General features: G+C 42.2%; 1 protein-coding gene across 1 annotated transcript in view; it reads left to right on the top strand.

The window, feature by feature from the left end:
- Positions 1-16,059, top strand: part of LOC135513011 (E3 ubiquitin-protein ligase LNX-like) — an 84,563-nt gene that overhangs the window by 50,263 nt on the left and 18,241 nt on the right. The window contains 4 exon segments of the mRNA XM_064935636.1: positions 1,074-1,229; positions 13,121-13,326; positions 13,654-13,804; positions 13,807-14,072. Of these exon segments, the coding sequence (XP_064791708.1) occupies positions 1,074-1,229; positions 13,121-13,326; positions 13,654-13,804; positions 13,807-14,072 (779 nt within the window).

Here is a 16,059-nt window from a genome sequence, read left to right as displayed (position 1 = left end):
TAAACATCCCAGAGCCCATGCTCACTGAAACACAGTATCTGTACTACTTCAAGATTTTTGACAGAAATCCGGTTCTTAAATGAGCTTAGGTAGCATTGCTTCTTCACTAATATTTTAAGACAGAGACAGAGACAGAGACACAGACAGACAGACAGACAGACAGACAGACAGACAGACAGACAGACAGACAGACAGACAGACAGACAGACAGACAGACAGACAGACAGACAGAGAAAGAATGTAAAGACAGGAAGTGAGAGTGGGTGGGATGAGAATTTCACACAGCCCAGCTCCATTAATACTGAATGACGTGATAGGCCCTCACCCTCCACTAATCCCACCTGTGAACCCTGGAGCCACTCACAACTGTTGTACTCACTCACATTCCCGTCTCAATGTGAACGCGCTGCCGGTGGGGACACCAAATAACGCTGCAACAGCACTTTTGGCCCGGGCCCCCGAGCAGAGCACCCACCGCCATGCAGAGCCACTGCTGCTGAACAAGCTGTCATCTTCAGAAGAGCTGGATGCTTTAAAAGAATAATGTGGCTTTCATGAGGCCTTTGCATCTCTCTAGGTCTGCAGAACAAGGGGCGTTGCAGAGAATCACTGCTCCGCTTTCAGGGGAGCCAGGCTGGGGCTCACACTCCACTGCAGCCTGCTCCGCTCTGGTAGAGCCACACTCCCTGTCAGAATCTCAGTAGACTATAGTAGGGTCAGACTGCTGTATTTATACTGCACCTAGTTTCATCTGTTGATTACATGAAACATGACTGCTGCAGTCTATGAAGCTCATCACCCATGCAGAGTTTATAGGCCCCCTCCATCCTGTTCATCAGCTTTGACATAATGACAAACAAATGAGTGTTTGGGGAATTCATGAAGGATTTTGATTGGATTCTCTAAAACAGATGTGTTCAAGCTGTTGTTATGGCTTTTTTAGAGGCAGAGAGAACGAGAGATCTCAGGCATCTGATTGGCTGTGGTGAGGCAGGCTCAGAGACTTGTCCAGGCATGTTCAATCACAACAGAGCTGCTCTATAAAGTGTGCCCCTGTCTCTCTGTCCCCTCAGTCCGAAACTATGACCGCACCTCGGTCAGGAGCCGCTCCTTCAGGCGGTTGAACCGTGCATTCAGTGTCCTGCGGAGGACCAAGAGCGGCACATCCGTGTCGAATGAGACCGCAGAGGAACGAGACAATGCCAGGAACGCCAGTGTGCCGCAGGAAGGTATGCGTGTGTTTGTTTGAGTGAATGATTGTGTGGTTAATTTTTCTGACCATATGAAATTTCTGTTTGCTGTGTTTTATCATTGGAGGTTGTGTTTAGTTCAGTATGATGTCAGTGGGGTTTGTGTTTAGTTCAGCATGAAGTCAGTGAGGGTTGTGTTTAGTTCAGTATGATGTCAGTGGGGGTTGTGTTTAGTTCAGTATGAAGTCAGTGGGGGTTGTGTTTAGTTCAGGATGACGTCAGCGGGGGTTGTGTTTAGTTCAGGATGACGTCAGCAGGGGTTGTGTTTAATTCAGTTTGAAGTCAGTGGGGGTTGTGTTTTGTTCAGTATGATGTCAGTGGGGGTTGTGTTTAGTTCAGTATGAAGTCAGTGGGGGTTGTGTTTTGTTCAGTATGACGTCAGTGGGGGTTGTGCTCAGTTCAATATGACGTCAGTGGGGGTTGTGTTTGTTCAGTCTGACGTCAGTGGGGCTTGTTTTTTGTTGAGAGAAATGTCAGTGGGGGTTGTGTTTAGTTCAGTATTAAATCAGTGAGGGTTGTGTATTGTTCAGTATGAAGTCAGAGGGGTTGTGTTTAGTTCAGTAAGACGTCAGTGGGGGTTGTGTTTAGTTCAGTAAGACGTCAGCGGGGTTGTGTTTAGTTCAGTATGATGCCAGTGGGGTTGTGTTTAGTTCAGTATGAAGTCAGTGGGGGTTGTGTATTGTTCAGTATGATGTCAGTGGGGTTGTGTTTAGTTCAGTATGATGTCAGTGGGGGTTGTGTTTAGTTCAGTATGACGTCAGTGGGGGTTGTGCTTAGTTCAGTATGACGTCAGTGGGGGTTGTGTATTGTTCAGTATGATGTCAGTGGGGGTTGTGTTTAGTTCAGTATGATGTCAGTGGGGTTGTGTTAAGTTCAGTATGACGTCACTGGGGGTTGTGCTCAGATCAATATGACGTCAGTGGGTGTTGTGTTTGTTCAGTCTGAAGTCAGTGGGGCTTGTTTTTTGTTGAGAGAAATGTCAGTGGGGGTTGTGTTTAGTTCAGTGGGGGTTATGTTTAGTTCAGTATGATGTCAGTGGGGTTGTGGTTAGTTCAGTAAGACGTCAGTGGGGGTTGTGTTTAGATCAGTAAGACGTCAGTGGGGGTTGTGTTTAGTTCAGTATGACGTCAGTGGGGTTGTGCTTAGTTCAGTATGATGTCAGTGGGGGTTGTGTTTAGTTCAGTATGACATCAGTGGGGTTGTGTTTAGTTCAGTATGACGTCAGTGGGGGTTGTGTTTAGTTCAGTATGACGTCAGTGGGGGTTGTGTTTAGTTCAGTATGAAGTCAGTGAGGGTTGTGTTTAGTTCAGTATGAAGTCAGTGGGGGTTGTGTTTAGTTCAGTATGACGTCAGTGGGGTTGTGTTTAGTTCAGTATGACGTCAGTGGGGGTTGTGTTTAGTTCAGTATGACGTCAGTGGGGGTTGTGTTTAGTTCAGTATGACGTCAGTGGGGTTGTGTTTAGTTCAGTATGACGTCAGTGGGGGTTGTGTTTAGTTCAGTATGACGTCAGTGGGTTTGTGCTTAGTTCAGTATGACGTCAGTAGGGGTTGTGTTTAGTTCAGTATGACGTCAGTGGGGTTGTGTTTAGTTCAGTATGACGTCAGTGGGGGTTGTGTTTAGTTCAGTATGACATCAGTGGGGTTGTGTTTAGTTCAGTATGACGTCAGTGGGGTTGTGTTTAGTTCAGTATGACGTCAGTGGGGTTGTGTTTAGTTCAGTATGACGTCAGTGGGGGTTGTGTTTAGTTCAGTATTAAATCAGTGAGGGTTGTGTATTGTTCAGTATGAAGTCAGTGGGGTTGTGTTTAGTTCAGTATGACGTCAGTGGGGTTGTGTTTAGTTCAGTATGACGTCAGTGAGGGTTGTGTTTAGTTCAGTATGACGTCAGTGGGGTTGTGTTTAGTTCAGTATGACGTCAGTGGGGGTTGTGTTTAGTTCAGTATTAAATCAGTGAGGGTTGTGTATTGTTCAGTATGAAGTCAGTGGGGTTGTGTTTAGTTCAGTATGACGTCAGTGAGGGTTGTGTTTAGTTCAGTATGACGTCAGCGGGGGTTGTGTATTGTTCAGGATGACGTCAGCAGGGGTTGTGTTTAATTCAGTTTGAAGTCAGTGGGGGTTGTGTTTGTTCAGTCTGATGTCAGCGGGGTTGTGTTTAATTCAGTATGACGTCAGTGGGATTGTGCTTAGTCAAGTATGATGTCAGTGGGGTTGTGTATTGTTCAGTATGACGTCACTGGGGGTTGTGCTCAGTTCAATATGACGTCAGTGGGGGTTGTGTTTGTTCAGTCTGATGTCAGTGGGGCTTGTTTTTTGTTGAGAGAAATGTCAGTGGGGGCTGTGTATTGTTCAGTATGAAGTCAGCGGGGTTGTGTTTAGTTCAGTAAGACGTCAGTGGGGGTTGTGTTTAGTTCAGTAAGACATCAGTGGGGTTGTGTTTAGTTCAGTAAGATGTCAGTGGGGTTGTGTTTAGTTCAGTATTAAATCAGTGGGGTTGTGTTTAGTTCAGTGTGATGCCAGTGGGGTTGTGTTTAGTTCAGTATGATGTCAGTGGGGGTTATGATTAGTTCAGTGTGATGTCAGTGGGTGTTGTGTTTAGTTCAGTATTAAATCAGTGGGGGTTGTGTTTAGTTTAGTGTGATGTCAGTGGGGTTGTGTTTAGTTTAGTATGATGTCAGTGGGGTTGTGTTTAGTTCAGTATGATGTCAGTGGGGTTGTGTTTAGTTCAGTATGACGTCAGTGGGGGTTGTGTTTAGTTCAGTATGACGTCAGTGGGGGTTGTGTTTGTTCAGTCTGACGTCAGTGGGGCTTGTTTTTTGTTGAGAGAAATGTCAGTGGGGGTTGTGTTTAGTTCAGTATGACGTCAGTGGGGGTTGTGTTTAGTTCAGTATGAAGTCAGTGTGGTTGTGTTTAGTTCAGTATGAAGTCAGTGTGGGTTGTGTTTAGTTCAGTATGAAGTCAGTGTGGTTGTGTTTAGTTCAGTATGACGTCAGTGGGGGTTGTGTTTAGTTCAGTATGACGTCAGTGGGGGTTGTGTTTAGTTCAGTATGACGTCAGTGGGGGTTGTGTTTAGTTCAGTATGACGTCAGTGGGGTTGTGTTTAGTTCAGTATGACGTCAGTGGGGGTTGTGTTTAGTTCAGTATGACGTCAGTGGGGTTGTGCTTAGTTCAGTATGACGTCAGTGGGGGTTGTGTTTAGTTCAGTATGACGTCAGTGGGGGTTGTGTTTAGTACAGTATGACGTCAGTGGGGGTTGTGTTTAGTTCAGTATGACGTCAGTGGGGTTGTGTTTAGTTCAGTATGATGTCAGTGGGGTTGTGTTTAGTTCAGTATGACGTCAGTGGGGTTGTGTTTAGTTCAGTATGACGTCAGTGGGGGTTGTGTTTAGTTCAGTATTAAATCAGTGAGGGTTGTGTATTGTTCAGTATGAAGTCAGTGGGGTTGTGTTTAGTTCAGTATGACATCAGTGGGGTTGTGTTTAGTTCAGTATGACGTCAGTGGGGTTGTGTTTAGTTCAGTATGACGTCAGTGGGGTTGTGTTTAGTTCAGTATGACGTCAGTGGGGGTTGTGTTTAGTTCAGTATTAAATCAGTGAGGGTTGTGTATTGTTCAGTATGAAGTCAGTGGGGTTGTGTTTAGTTCAGTATGACGTCAGTGGGGTTGTGTTTAGTTCAGTATGAAGTCAGTGAGGGTTGTGTATTGTTCAGGATGACGTCAGCAGGGGTTGTGTTTAATTCAGTTTGAAGTCAGTGGGGGTTGTGTTTGTTCAGTATGATGTCAGCGGGGGTTTGTTTAATTCAGTTTGAAGTCAGTGGGATTGTGCTTAGTCAAGTATGACGTCAGTGGGATTGTGTATTGTTCAGTATGACGTCACTGGGGGTTGTGCTCAGTTCAATATGACGTCAGTGGGGGTTGTGTTTGTTCAGTCTGATGTCAGTGGGGCTTGTTTTTTGTTGAGAGAAATGTCAGTGGGGGCTGTGTATTGTTCAGTATGAAGTCAGTCGGGGTTGTGTTTAGTTCAGTAAGACGTCAGTGGGGGTTGTGTTTAGTTCAGTAAGACGTCAGCGGGGTTGTGTTTAGTTCAGTATGATGTCAGTGGGGTTGTGTTTTGTTCATTAAGACATCAGTGGGGTTGTGTTTAGTTCAGTAAGATGTCAGTGGGGTTGTGTTTAGTTCAGTATTAAATCAGTGGGGTTGTGTTTAGTTCAGTGTGATGCCAGTGGGGTTGTGTTTAGTTCAGTATGATGTCAGTGGGGGTTATGATTAGTTCAGTGTGATGTCAGTGGGTGTTGTGTTTAGTTCAGTATTAAATCAGTGGGGTTGTGTTTAGTTTAGTGTGATGTCAGTGGGGTTGTGTTTAGTTTAGTATGATGTCAGTGGGGTTGTGTTTAGTTCAGTATGATGTCAGTGGGGTTGTGTTTAGTTCAGTATGATGTCAGTGGGGTTGTGTTTAGTTCAGTATGATGTCAGTGGGGGTTATGATTAGTTCAGTGTGATGTCAGTGGGTGTTGTGTTTAGTTCAGTATTAAATCAGTGGGGGTTGTGTTTAGTTTAGTGTGATGTCAGTGGGGTTGTGTTTAGTTTAGTATGATGTCAGTGGGGTTGTGTTTAGTTTAGTATGATGTCAGTGGGGTTGTGTTTAGTTCAGTATGATGTCAGTGGGGTTGTGTTTAGTTCAGTATGACGTCACTGGGGGTTGTGCTCAGTTCAATATGACGTCAGTGGGGGTTGTGTTTGTTCAGTCTGACGTCAGTGGGGCTTGTTTTTTGTTGAGAGAAATGTCAGTGGGGGTTGTGTTTAGTTCAGTAAGACGTCAGTGGGGTTGTGTTTAGTTCAGTATGACGTCAGTGGGGGTTGTGTTTAGTTCAGTATGACGTCAGTGGGGGTTGTGTTTAGTTCAGTAAGACGTCAGTGGGGGTTGTGTTTAGTTCAGTAAGACGTCAGTGGGGTTGTGTTTAGTTCAGTATGAAGTCAGTGTGGGTTGTGTTTAGTTCAGTATGACGTCAGTGGGGGTTTTGTTTAGTTCAGTATGAAGTCAGTGGGGTTGTGTTTAGTTCAGTAAGACGTCAGTGTGGGTTGTGGTTAGTTCAGTATGAAGTCAGTGTGGTTGTGTTTAGTTCAGTATGACGTCAGTGGGGGTTGTGTTTAGTTCAGTATGAAGTCAGTGGGGTTGTGTTTAGTTCAGTATGACGTCAGTGGGGTTGTGTTTAGTTCAGTATGACGTCAGTGGGGGTTGTGTTTAGTTCAGTATGACGTCAGTGGGGGTTGTGTTTAGTACAGTATGACGTCAGTGGGGGTTGTGTTTGTTCAGTACGCAGTCAGTGGGGTTGTGTTTAGTACAGTATGAAGTCAGTGGGGTTGTGTTCAGTTTAGTATGATGTCAGTATGTGTCTGCAGTTTTTGTTGTTCCTGTAGATGTTTTTGTGTTTAGTTCAGTTTGATGTCAGTGCATGTTTTAGTTCTATGTGCATACCTGTTTTGCATTGATTTGTGTTTATGTAGTGTGATGTCTGCCTGTGTTAGTTTGTTGTGTGGGTTATTTTCCTTTATATCCTTTGGCTCTCAGCTGGGTCAGGGACATTGCTATCCCCCAGCGTAACTTCAGATGTCAGTGGGGTTTGTTTATTCAGTTCAGTATGACGTTAGTGGGGTTGTGTTTAAGAGTCCAGTTCCTCAGAACAAAACAGAACAGAAGAGAGTGTCAGATGGGAGATTGGTTTGCCTGTGGACTAGGTTGGAGGAGAGAGTATGATGTCAGGGGACAGGGACAGAGAGCTGCTGGTTTAGTTCTATGACGTCACCTGCTATTAGCCCATGGGTTCTGTTAGCAGGCCTGTGATGGGGCATGATTTGTAGAGGGATACTGTGTTACTGTGTTTATTGCAGATTAAATCATAATCTATTGTTCAGATGGATCAGAATTATTTTAAAGGCAAACATAATCTATTTCAGACAGTTCAGTATGAAGTCAGGTGGTTGTGTTTATACAGTATGGGGATGGGGTTTTGTTTAGTTATATAAGTCAGTGGGGTCTGTGTGTTAGTTCAGTAAGACGTCAGTGTGGGTTGTGGTTAGTTCAGTATGAAGTCAGTGTGGTAATGTGTTTCTCCTGGAAGTCAATGAAGAGAAAATATTGACTTTGAAGGTGGTTGTGCAGTTCAGATGAACTAGGGACTGGGGCTATGGAACAAGAGAGATAGTGGGGGAGAGAGTATGGCCAGAGAGGGGTTGTGTTTAGAATGAGCAGGGAGGGAGAGATTGAGAGATACAGTGGGGGTGCCTTTAGAAAGTGTTCATACCCTTTGATTTAGTTCCACATTTTGTTGTGTTACAACCTGAATGTCAGTGGGGGTTGTGTTAAATTTTGTGTTTATCTCAACTATCTGCCCACAATTCACATGATGTCAATGTGAAAACATGTTTAGTTCAGAATGGATGTCAGTGGTATTGTGAAAATGTTCAGTCTAACGTCATGGGGTATTTTTTTGTTGAGAGAAAGTCAGTGGGGGTTGTGTTTAGTTCAGCAATTAAATCAGTGAGGGTTTGTATTGAAAGTATGAAGTCAGTGGGGTTGTGTTTACAGTAAACAACATTTGTGTTTAGTTAGTTTCAGTGGGGTTGTTTTAGTTCAGTCAACTTAAAGTTGTCTATTTCAGTAAGACGTCAAGGGGTTGTGTTTAGTTCAAAACTGTGGGTTGTGCCAGTTCAGTATGAAGTCATTGGGGGTCCTTTGTTTAGTTCAGTGTGACGTCAGTGGGGTTGTGCTTAAGGTTAGTTCTCCAGTGGGGGTGAATTCAGTTCCAGTGTCTGGGGTTGTGAGTTCAGTATGAACCAGTGGGGTTGTCTCTAGTTTTTCCTGGGCTTCGCTACATTCCGCAGTTTGTTTTAGTTCTTGAAAAAGTGAAAGGTTGTGTTTATCTTCCATGACGTCAGTGGGGGTGATAATTTCTGTGAACCAAGTTTAGTTCAGTACAACATTCTGTTTGAAAAGGCATTTCTAGCGGGGTGTGGAAGACAACATTCAAAAGGCAGTGGGGTTGTTTTTTGAAATATGTAACTTTCACACATTAACAAGTCCAATACAGCAAATGAAAGGTAAACATCTTGTTAATCTACCCATGGTGGTTGTGTTTAAAAATGCTTTACAGCGAAAGCACAACATATGATTATGTTAGGTCATAGCCAAGTCAAAAAACACAGCCATTTTTTCAGCCAAAGAAAGGAGTCAAAAATAGTCAGAAATATAGATGGGGTTGTGTTTAGTTCATTAACTCAGATGTTGTGTTTAGTTCAGTATGACGTCAGTGGACATCATGTTTACACAATACATGGGGGGTATGTTTTGTTCAGTAATGTGCATGGGGTTGTGTTTAGTATCCAGAATGATCAGTCAGTTTACATGTATGTTTTCATATGCAGTGGGAGTTGTGTTTATCCAGAAATTATGTAGTGGGGGTTGTGTTTAGTTCAGTAATGTTTTGATTCCAAAACATCCGGTGATTTTTCATAATAAACTTTGACAAAAGATCCAACTGTTAATCACAGAATTAAAGATAGACTTCTCCTTAACGCAACTGCTGTGTCAGATTTTTTAAACTTTACGGAAAAGTTTAATCTGAGAACGGTGCTCAGAGCCCAATCCAGCCAGAGAAATATCCGCAGTCATTTTGGAGTCAACAGAAGTTAGAAATAACACCATAAATATTCACTTACCTTTGATGATATTCTGTGTCTCGACAATAAATGACAGATTTTGTGATTCCCATAAAGTTCAGGTGTGCATCTTTGAGCTCAGATTTTTGTGTCTATGTGCATCATGCATTGATTTGGCCAAACAGCAACTTGCCTGTGTTAGTTTTTGTTCAGCCCATGTATTTTAAACTCATAAAATTGGCTCTGTTGCAGGTGACACTGCTAGAAACAAATTAAACTTTAATGTATGGAATCAATCGTTAGGATGTTTCAGAACAAAAAACATCAATAATGTTCCAACTGGAGAACTCCTATGTCTGAAGAAAAGCACTGGAACAAGAGGGACCTCTGTCAGGGGAGCGCGCTGGTCCCTCCTGAGACACTCTGCCTGACCACATGGACTCAAATAGCAGGCCTGTGATGGAATACATGATTTGTAGTAGGATCCTCATTCACTGTGTTTTTAAGAGGGATACATAATCTAGTGAAGGGATACAGAATCTATTTTAAAGGCAAACATAATTATCCATATCCCACTGTGTATTCGGTAGGCCAAGGGGAAAAATGGCAAACGTCAGATGTCCCACTTCCTGACAGGATTTTCCTCAGGTTTTCCCTGGCCAATAAGTTCTGTTATACTCACAGTCATCATTCAAACAGTTTTAGAAACTAGGGAGTGTTTTCTATTCAATACTACTAATAATTAGCATATATTAGCATATGGGACAGAGTAGGAGGAGTTCACTCTGGGACGTATTCATCCAAAAGTGAAAATGCTGTTACCCCTATCACAAAAGGTTAACAAGTATACCCATAACATGATGCAGCCACCCCTATGACTTGAAAATATGTTTTTAGAAATGTTTGTCAATGTATTTGTCCAGAAACACAACACTTTGTATTCAAGACAAACTTTTCCACATTTTTTGCAATATTAAACTTTAGTTTTTTGTTGCAAACAGGATGCATGTTTAAGAATATTTGTATTTGTATTATTCTTCCTTCTTTTCACTCTGTCAATTGGGTTAGTGGAGTAACCAGCAATTTTGTTGATCAAAACTCAATTTTCTCCTATCACAGCCATTAAACTCTGTAACTGTTTGGCTTTATGGTTATTCTCCTGCTGAAAGGTGAATTCATCTTCCAGCAACTGAGTTGGAAGGACACCAAGTTCTTTGTAGTTTTTCCTGTGCTTGCTACATTCCGCTTTTTTTCAAATTGAAAAACTTAATAATTTCACGCATGTTCCTCAAAGGGAATTCGATACATTCCGTTGAAAAGGCCCATTCAAAAAATATTTTTTGAAATATGTCTTTCAAGGCATTGGAAAACCTCCTTGGTCTTTGTTAATGAATCTGTGTTTAAAAATTACCTGCTGGACTAAGGGACAACACAGATAATTTTATGTGTAGGGTACAGAGATGAAGCAGTGATTCAAAAATCAGAAATATGTCAAACACTACTATTGCACACAGAGTCCATGCAATTTATTATGTGACATTGTTTAACACATGTATTTTTCTCCTATTTGGGCATGCCATAACAAATTGGGTTGAATACTTATTGATTTGAATTTGTAAAAAAATCATAATAAAAACAAAATTCCACTTTGACATTATAGACTTGTGTAAGCAAGTGGTCAGATTTTTTAAACTTTACGGAAAAAGCATAATCTGCACTGTAGAATTGTTGATAGATGTAGAGCACAAGGCAGCCAGAGAAATATGTCCAGTTAAAGACATTTTGCCCATTTTACATTATTAATGTAGCTAACATTAGATGTAGCTAAGTTTGTCACATGATTAGAAGGCAGTCTTATCCAGATCATCATGACATTTGTAGTTCTTTATGACAGCCACATTAGCAGCTAATTAAAATGTCATTTTGTGGGATAAATACAGGCAAATATAACGAGGCAAAGTAATCTTGTCCTTGAGAGATTTACACGGTTATGAAAACGTGAACGCCAGGGTAAGCTTTCTTCTAATGCATGTGACAAACTTATTCCACGGAGGGAAGTCCCTGTGTTTCTGTGTCTGGATTTCCCCTCTGCGCTTAAATTAATCGATTGATTAATTAAGGTCACCTGGTTGTCTAGGTCTTAATTTAAAGGAAAAAAATAAAACCAGCAGACACTAGGCCCTCCATGGAATGTGTTTGACACCCCTGTTTTAATGCCTCTTAAAGAGAAAGTAGGGGAAAGTAATCAGATTACTTTACTGAGTTTGTGCGATTATTAAAAAATAGCACAAAGAAGATGATATAAGGATAATTTACACTGAACAAAAATATGAACGCAACATGTAAAGTGTTGGTCCCATGTTTCATGAGCTGAAATAAAAAAATCCCATAAATGTTCCATACACTGTCAGATTTTGTGCACAAATTTGTTTACGCCCCTGTTAGTGAACCTTTCTACTTTGGCAAGAAAATCCATCCACCTGACAGGTGTGGTATATCAAGAAGCTGATTAAACTGCATGATCATTACACAGGTGCACCTGTGAGTTGAGGTGCAAAGAAAAAGCCATATCTCAGACTGGCCAATAAAAAGAAAATAATAAGATGGTCAAAAGAACACAGACACTGGACAGAGAAGCTCTGCTTAGAAGGCCAGCATCCCGGAGTCGCCTCTTCACTGTTGACGTTGAGACTGATCTGCGGGTACTATTTAATGAAGCTGCCAGTTGAGGACTTGTGAGGTGTCTGTTTCTCAAACTAGACACTCTAATGTACTTGTCCTCTTGCTCAGTTGTGCATCGGGGCCTACCACTCCTCTTTCTATTCTGCTTAGAGCCAGTTTGCACTGTTCTGTGAAGGGAGTAGTACTCAGCGTTGTATGAGATCTTCAGTTTCTTGACAATTTCTCGCATGGAATAGCCTTCATTTCTCAGAACAAGAATAGACTGACGAGTTTCAGAAGAAAGTTCTTTGTTTCTGGCCATTTTGAGCCTGTAATCGAACCCACAAATGCTGATGCTCCAGATACTCAACTTGTCTAAAGAAGGCCAGTTTTATGGCTTCTTTAATCAGGACAACAGTTTTCAGCTGTGCTAACATAATTGCAAAAGGGTTTTCCACTGATCAATTAGCCTTTTAAAATGATAAACTTGGATTAGCTAACACAACGTGCCATTGGAAGGCAGGAGTGATGGTTGCTGATAATGGGTCTTTGTACGCCTATGTAGATATTCCTTAAAAAATCAGCCGTTTTCAGCTACAATAGTCATTTACAACATTAACCATGTCTACACTGTATTTCTGATCAATTTGATGTTATTTTAATGGACAGAAAATTAGCTTTTCTTTCAAAAACAAGGACATTTCTAGGTGACTCCAATTCTTTGAACGGTAGTGTGTACAGTATGAGGCTGTGGTTGCGTATTTGTGGGAACTTTATATCTCAGTTCTCTGTCAGTACAGTCAGTGTGTATCTGTGTAAACATGTGTGTGATTTTATCTCCAACCAAGCAATAACCTTGTGGAAAAGTCAATGTCAGGTTTTTCCCAAGCATACTTGGTACATATAGATATATGTGACTAATGATACAAACATATGGAAGGATGATCAGCCAAGTGGATTTTCCCCTTAGGCTTGTACAAGCTTGTTTTGCTAACCTGGGGGAGTAGAGACAGCTGCTTCAATGCTAAACCTCTCTACGCGGCCTCTCTGGCTTCCTCACTGTCTATTTCTAGCTCCCTCTCTCTGTTTCTTTTGCTTTCTCCTTGGCCTTGCATTCTGCCTCTGTGAGAGTTCCTTTTCATCATAGAAATCAGAGTAACACACAACTTCTCTCCCTCCCTCATTCTCTCACTCTCTATTTTTCTCTCCTCTCTCTCTCACTCCCTCTCTCCCTCATTATCTCTCTCTCTATATATATATATATATATATATATATATATATATATATATATATATATATATATATATATATATATATATATATATATATATATTATACAGTACTAGACAAAGCTGCCATTAAGGCAAAGGGTGGCTACTTCAAAGAATGTCAAATTTAAAATATATTTTTATTTGTTTAACCTTTTTTGGTTACTACATGATTCCATATGTGTTATTTCATAGATTTGATTAAAAAAAAGAAAGAAAGAAAAACCTGGAATGAGTGGATGTGTCCAAACTTTTGACTGGTACTGTATATTTCCCTCCTTCACTCTCAGTGCTGGCTCTACCCCAGCTCCATCACCTGATCCCTGATGGTGAGGTCACCAGTATTAAGATCAACCGTGATCCCTCGGAGCCCCTGGCCATAAGCATCGTGGGGGGAAACGAGACCCCCCTGGTGCGTATCCTCATCCAGGACATCTACAGGGAGGGGGTAATCGCCCGGGACGGACGCCTGCTGCCCGGAGACATGATCCTCAAGGTCAGTTTTTGTTCAAAGTAAGGTGGAGTACTATTCGCCATGTATGTGACTGAGGGGCGGCAAGTAGCCTAGTGGTGAAGAATGTTGGGCCAGTAACTGGAAGGTCACTGGTTCGAATCCATGAGCTGGTAAGGTGGAAAAATGTGCCGTTCTGCTCGCTCTTTGATTCAGAGGGGTAGGGTTAAATGTGGAAGACATATTTTGGTCAAATGCATTCAGTTGTGCAACTGACTCGGCATCCGCTTTCCCTGTATGAAATGTGTATTTGAATTTCTCATCACAGCATATAATCTGAGACTTAACTCCACCTCTCCCTCTCATCTTCAGGTGAATGGCATAGACATCAGCAATGTGCCCCACTGCTACGCCCTGGCCACACTCAAACAGCCTTGCCAGCTGCTGCGACTCACAGTGCTGAGAGAGCAGCGCCACCGTTACCGCTCACACTCGGGGCACCACGGGCACCCTCACGACGCAGCCGGGGCTACCCGCCTCATGGCCTCCCCCATGGCCAGCCCTTGAGGGACGACAGCATCCACGTGGTCCTGGCTAAGAGCACCCCAGAGGAGCAGCTGGGCATCAAGCTGGTGAGACGACCAGAGGAACATGGAGTCTTTATCTTCCACCTGCTGGAGGGCGGCCTGGCGGAACATGACGGGCAGCTCAGCGTCAACGACCGCATCCTCGCCATCAACGGACACGACCTGCACTACGGAGCACCAGAACATGCCGCTTTACTCATCCAGGTAAGTCTGCAGGGGTTAGAGGTTAGGGAGCAGTGGTAGGTTGTGGTTTACAATGGTTGGTAATGGTATGTATTTCTTGGCTCTGGGTCCTGTGATATTATGGCTAATAGTGGCGTGTAGTTCTGGTTAATTGCACTCTGTTGGCTGGCTTTGTCCCTGTCCATTGCGGTTAATTGTGGTTAATTGTTGTGTGTCTGTGGTCGACTGGGTGCTGCTCTACTGCTTGGCTGAGGCTCTGCTTCCTGGTGGATGCTAGGTAATTGCAGTGGTGTGTTTCTGGTTGACTGTGGGATGTAGCTGTAGCTGTGCTCTCTGGGTTTTTGTCTGAGGAGACTGGTTTGCTCTTGGGGTTCTCTGAGGACCCAACATGGCACACAGCAGACTGTTGTTGTCAGAGATTAAGAACTGGCTGGAAACCGATTAAATTAAGGCGCTAACGAGCTGGACTGAGTAATTTAGGAGGTAGCTCTGCGGCACAGAGAGCACAGGCACTCTCAAATGAGCAACACGGGAGGGCGAGCTGTGTGTGTGTGTGTACTCACGAATGTGTGTGCATGTGCCTGTGAGTGTGTGTGCGAGAGTGTGCATGTTCATCCGAGTGATTGAGGGAGTGAGTCGCTGTGTGAGTGGGTGGACATACAGCCTGAAAAAGATACAAAAGAGAGTAATAAAGAGCATGAAAAAGAAACAAAAGAGAGTAATAAAGAGCATGAAAAAGAGACAAAAGAGAGTATAAAGAGCATGAAAAAGAGACAACAGAGAGTAATAAAGAGCATGAAAAAGAGAGTAATAAAGAGCATGAAAAAGAAACAAAAGAGAGTAATAAAGAGCATGAAAAAGAGACAAAAGAGAGTAATAAAGAGACAACAGAGAGCATGAGCATGAAAAAGAGAGTAATAAAGAGCATGAAAAAGAAACATGAAAAAAAGAGAGTAATAAAGAGCATGAAAAAGAGACAAAAGAGAGAAATTAATAAAAGAGCATGAAAAAGAGACAACAGAGAGTAATAAAGAGCATGAAAAAGAGAAGTAATAAAGAGCATGCTTTTTTCCAAAAAGAAACAACTTTCTGTCCAAAAAGAGAGTAATAAAGAGCATGAAAAAGAGACAAAAGAGAGAAATAAAGAGCATGCAAAAAGAGACAACAGAGAGTAATAAAGAGCATGAAAAAGAGAGTAATAAAGAGCATGAAAAAGAGAGTAATAAAGAGCATGAAAAAGAGAGTAATAAAGAGCATGCCTCTAACCCTATTAAAAGAGAGTAATGATTCAAAGAGCATGAAAAATAAAGTTAGAGGAAAGGTTGTTGAGAGGTGAGAAATACAGGTTGTTAGAAAAATAAGTTTCAAGGTGAGTTTTTGAGTTGAAATTGAATAAATCATAGTGAGAAGGTGAGGGCAGCAGAAAGACTGCAGTATTGTGAGAGAGAAGAGAAAGTGTGAGTGAGAGTGACACTAAACAGGCTGCTTCCTGAAGCAAGTAAAAGGGTGCAATTGAAATGTGTGTGAGTGAGAGTGTTTTGTACAGCACACATGTTTATTATTTGTGTAAACCTCTCAGGGGTAATAAATGTTTAACATATTTTACTGCCTGGCCAAGCTCTGTGTGGGTGATTTCTTCCCCCTTGAGCTGTCTTATGGGGGTTGGTAGGAAGAGGTAGAAAATGTCCACAGGTTTACCTCAGGGCATTTCTATGTATGAGCACCAACATGTGAAGCTCATAGGATTATATCAAATTGGGTGTCAAGTGAACGCTAAGGGAGAAATTAAGGCATCGATACATACAATTCCAACTGACTAAATATGCATAAGTAAAGGCTTGGATTTCTGAATAGACAGATGGAAACGGGGTCTTAGAAAACATCTAAATGAATGTAATTCATGATGTAACTCCTTAACCGTAATTCCACAACCGGGTGTAAGCCCACTTCACTTACTGTCGTAAAATAACAAACTCAAGGTGCCATGTCATACAGTAGCTTACAACAC

Source organism: Oncorhynchus masou, chromosome 24 (assembly GCF_036934945.1).
Source record: "Oncorhynchus masou masou isolate Uvic2021 chromosome 24, UVic_Omas_1.1, whole genome shotgun sequence".
Classification (NCBI taxonomy): domain Eukaryota; kingdom Metazoa; phylum Chordata; class Actinopteri; order Salmoniformes; family Salmonidae; genus Oncorhynchus; species Oncorhynchus masou.
This window is presented reverse-complemented; position numbering and strand designations above follow the sequence as displayed.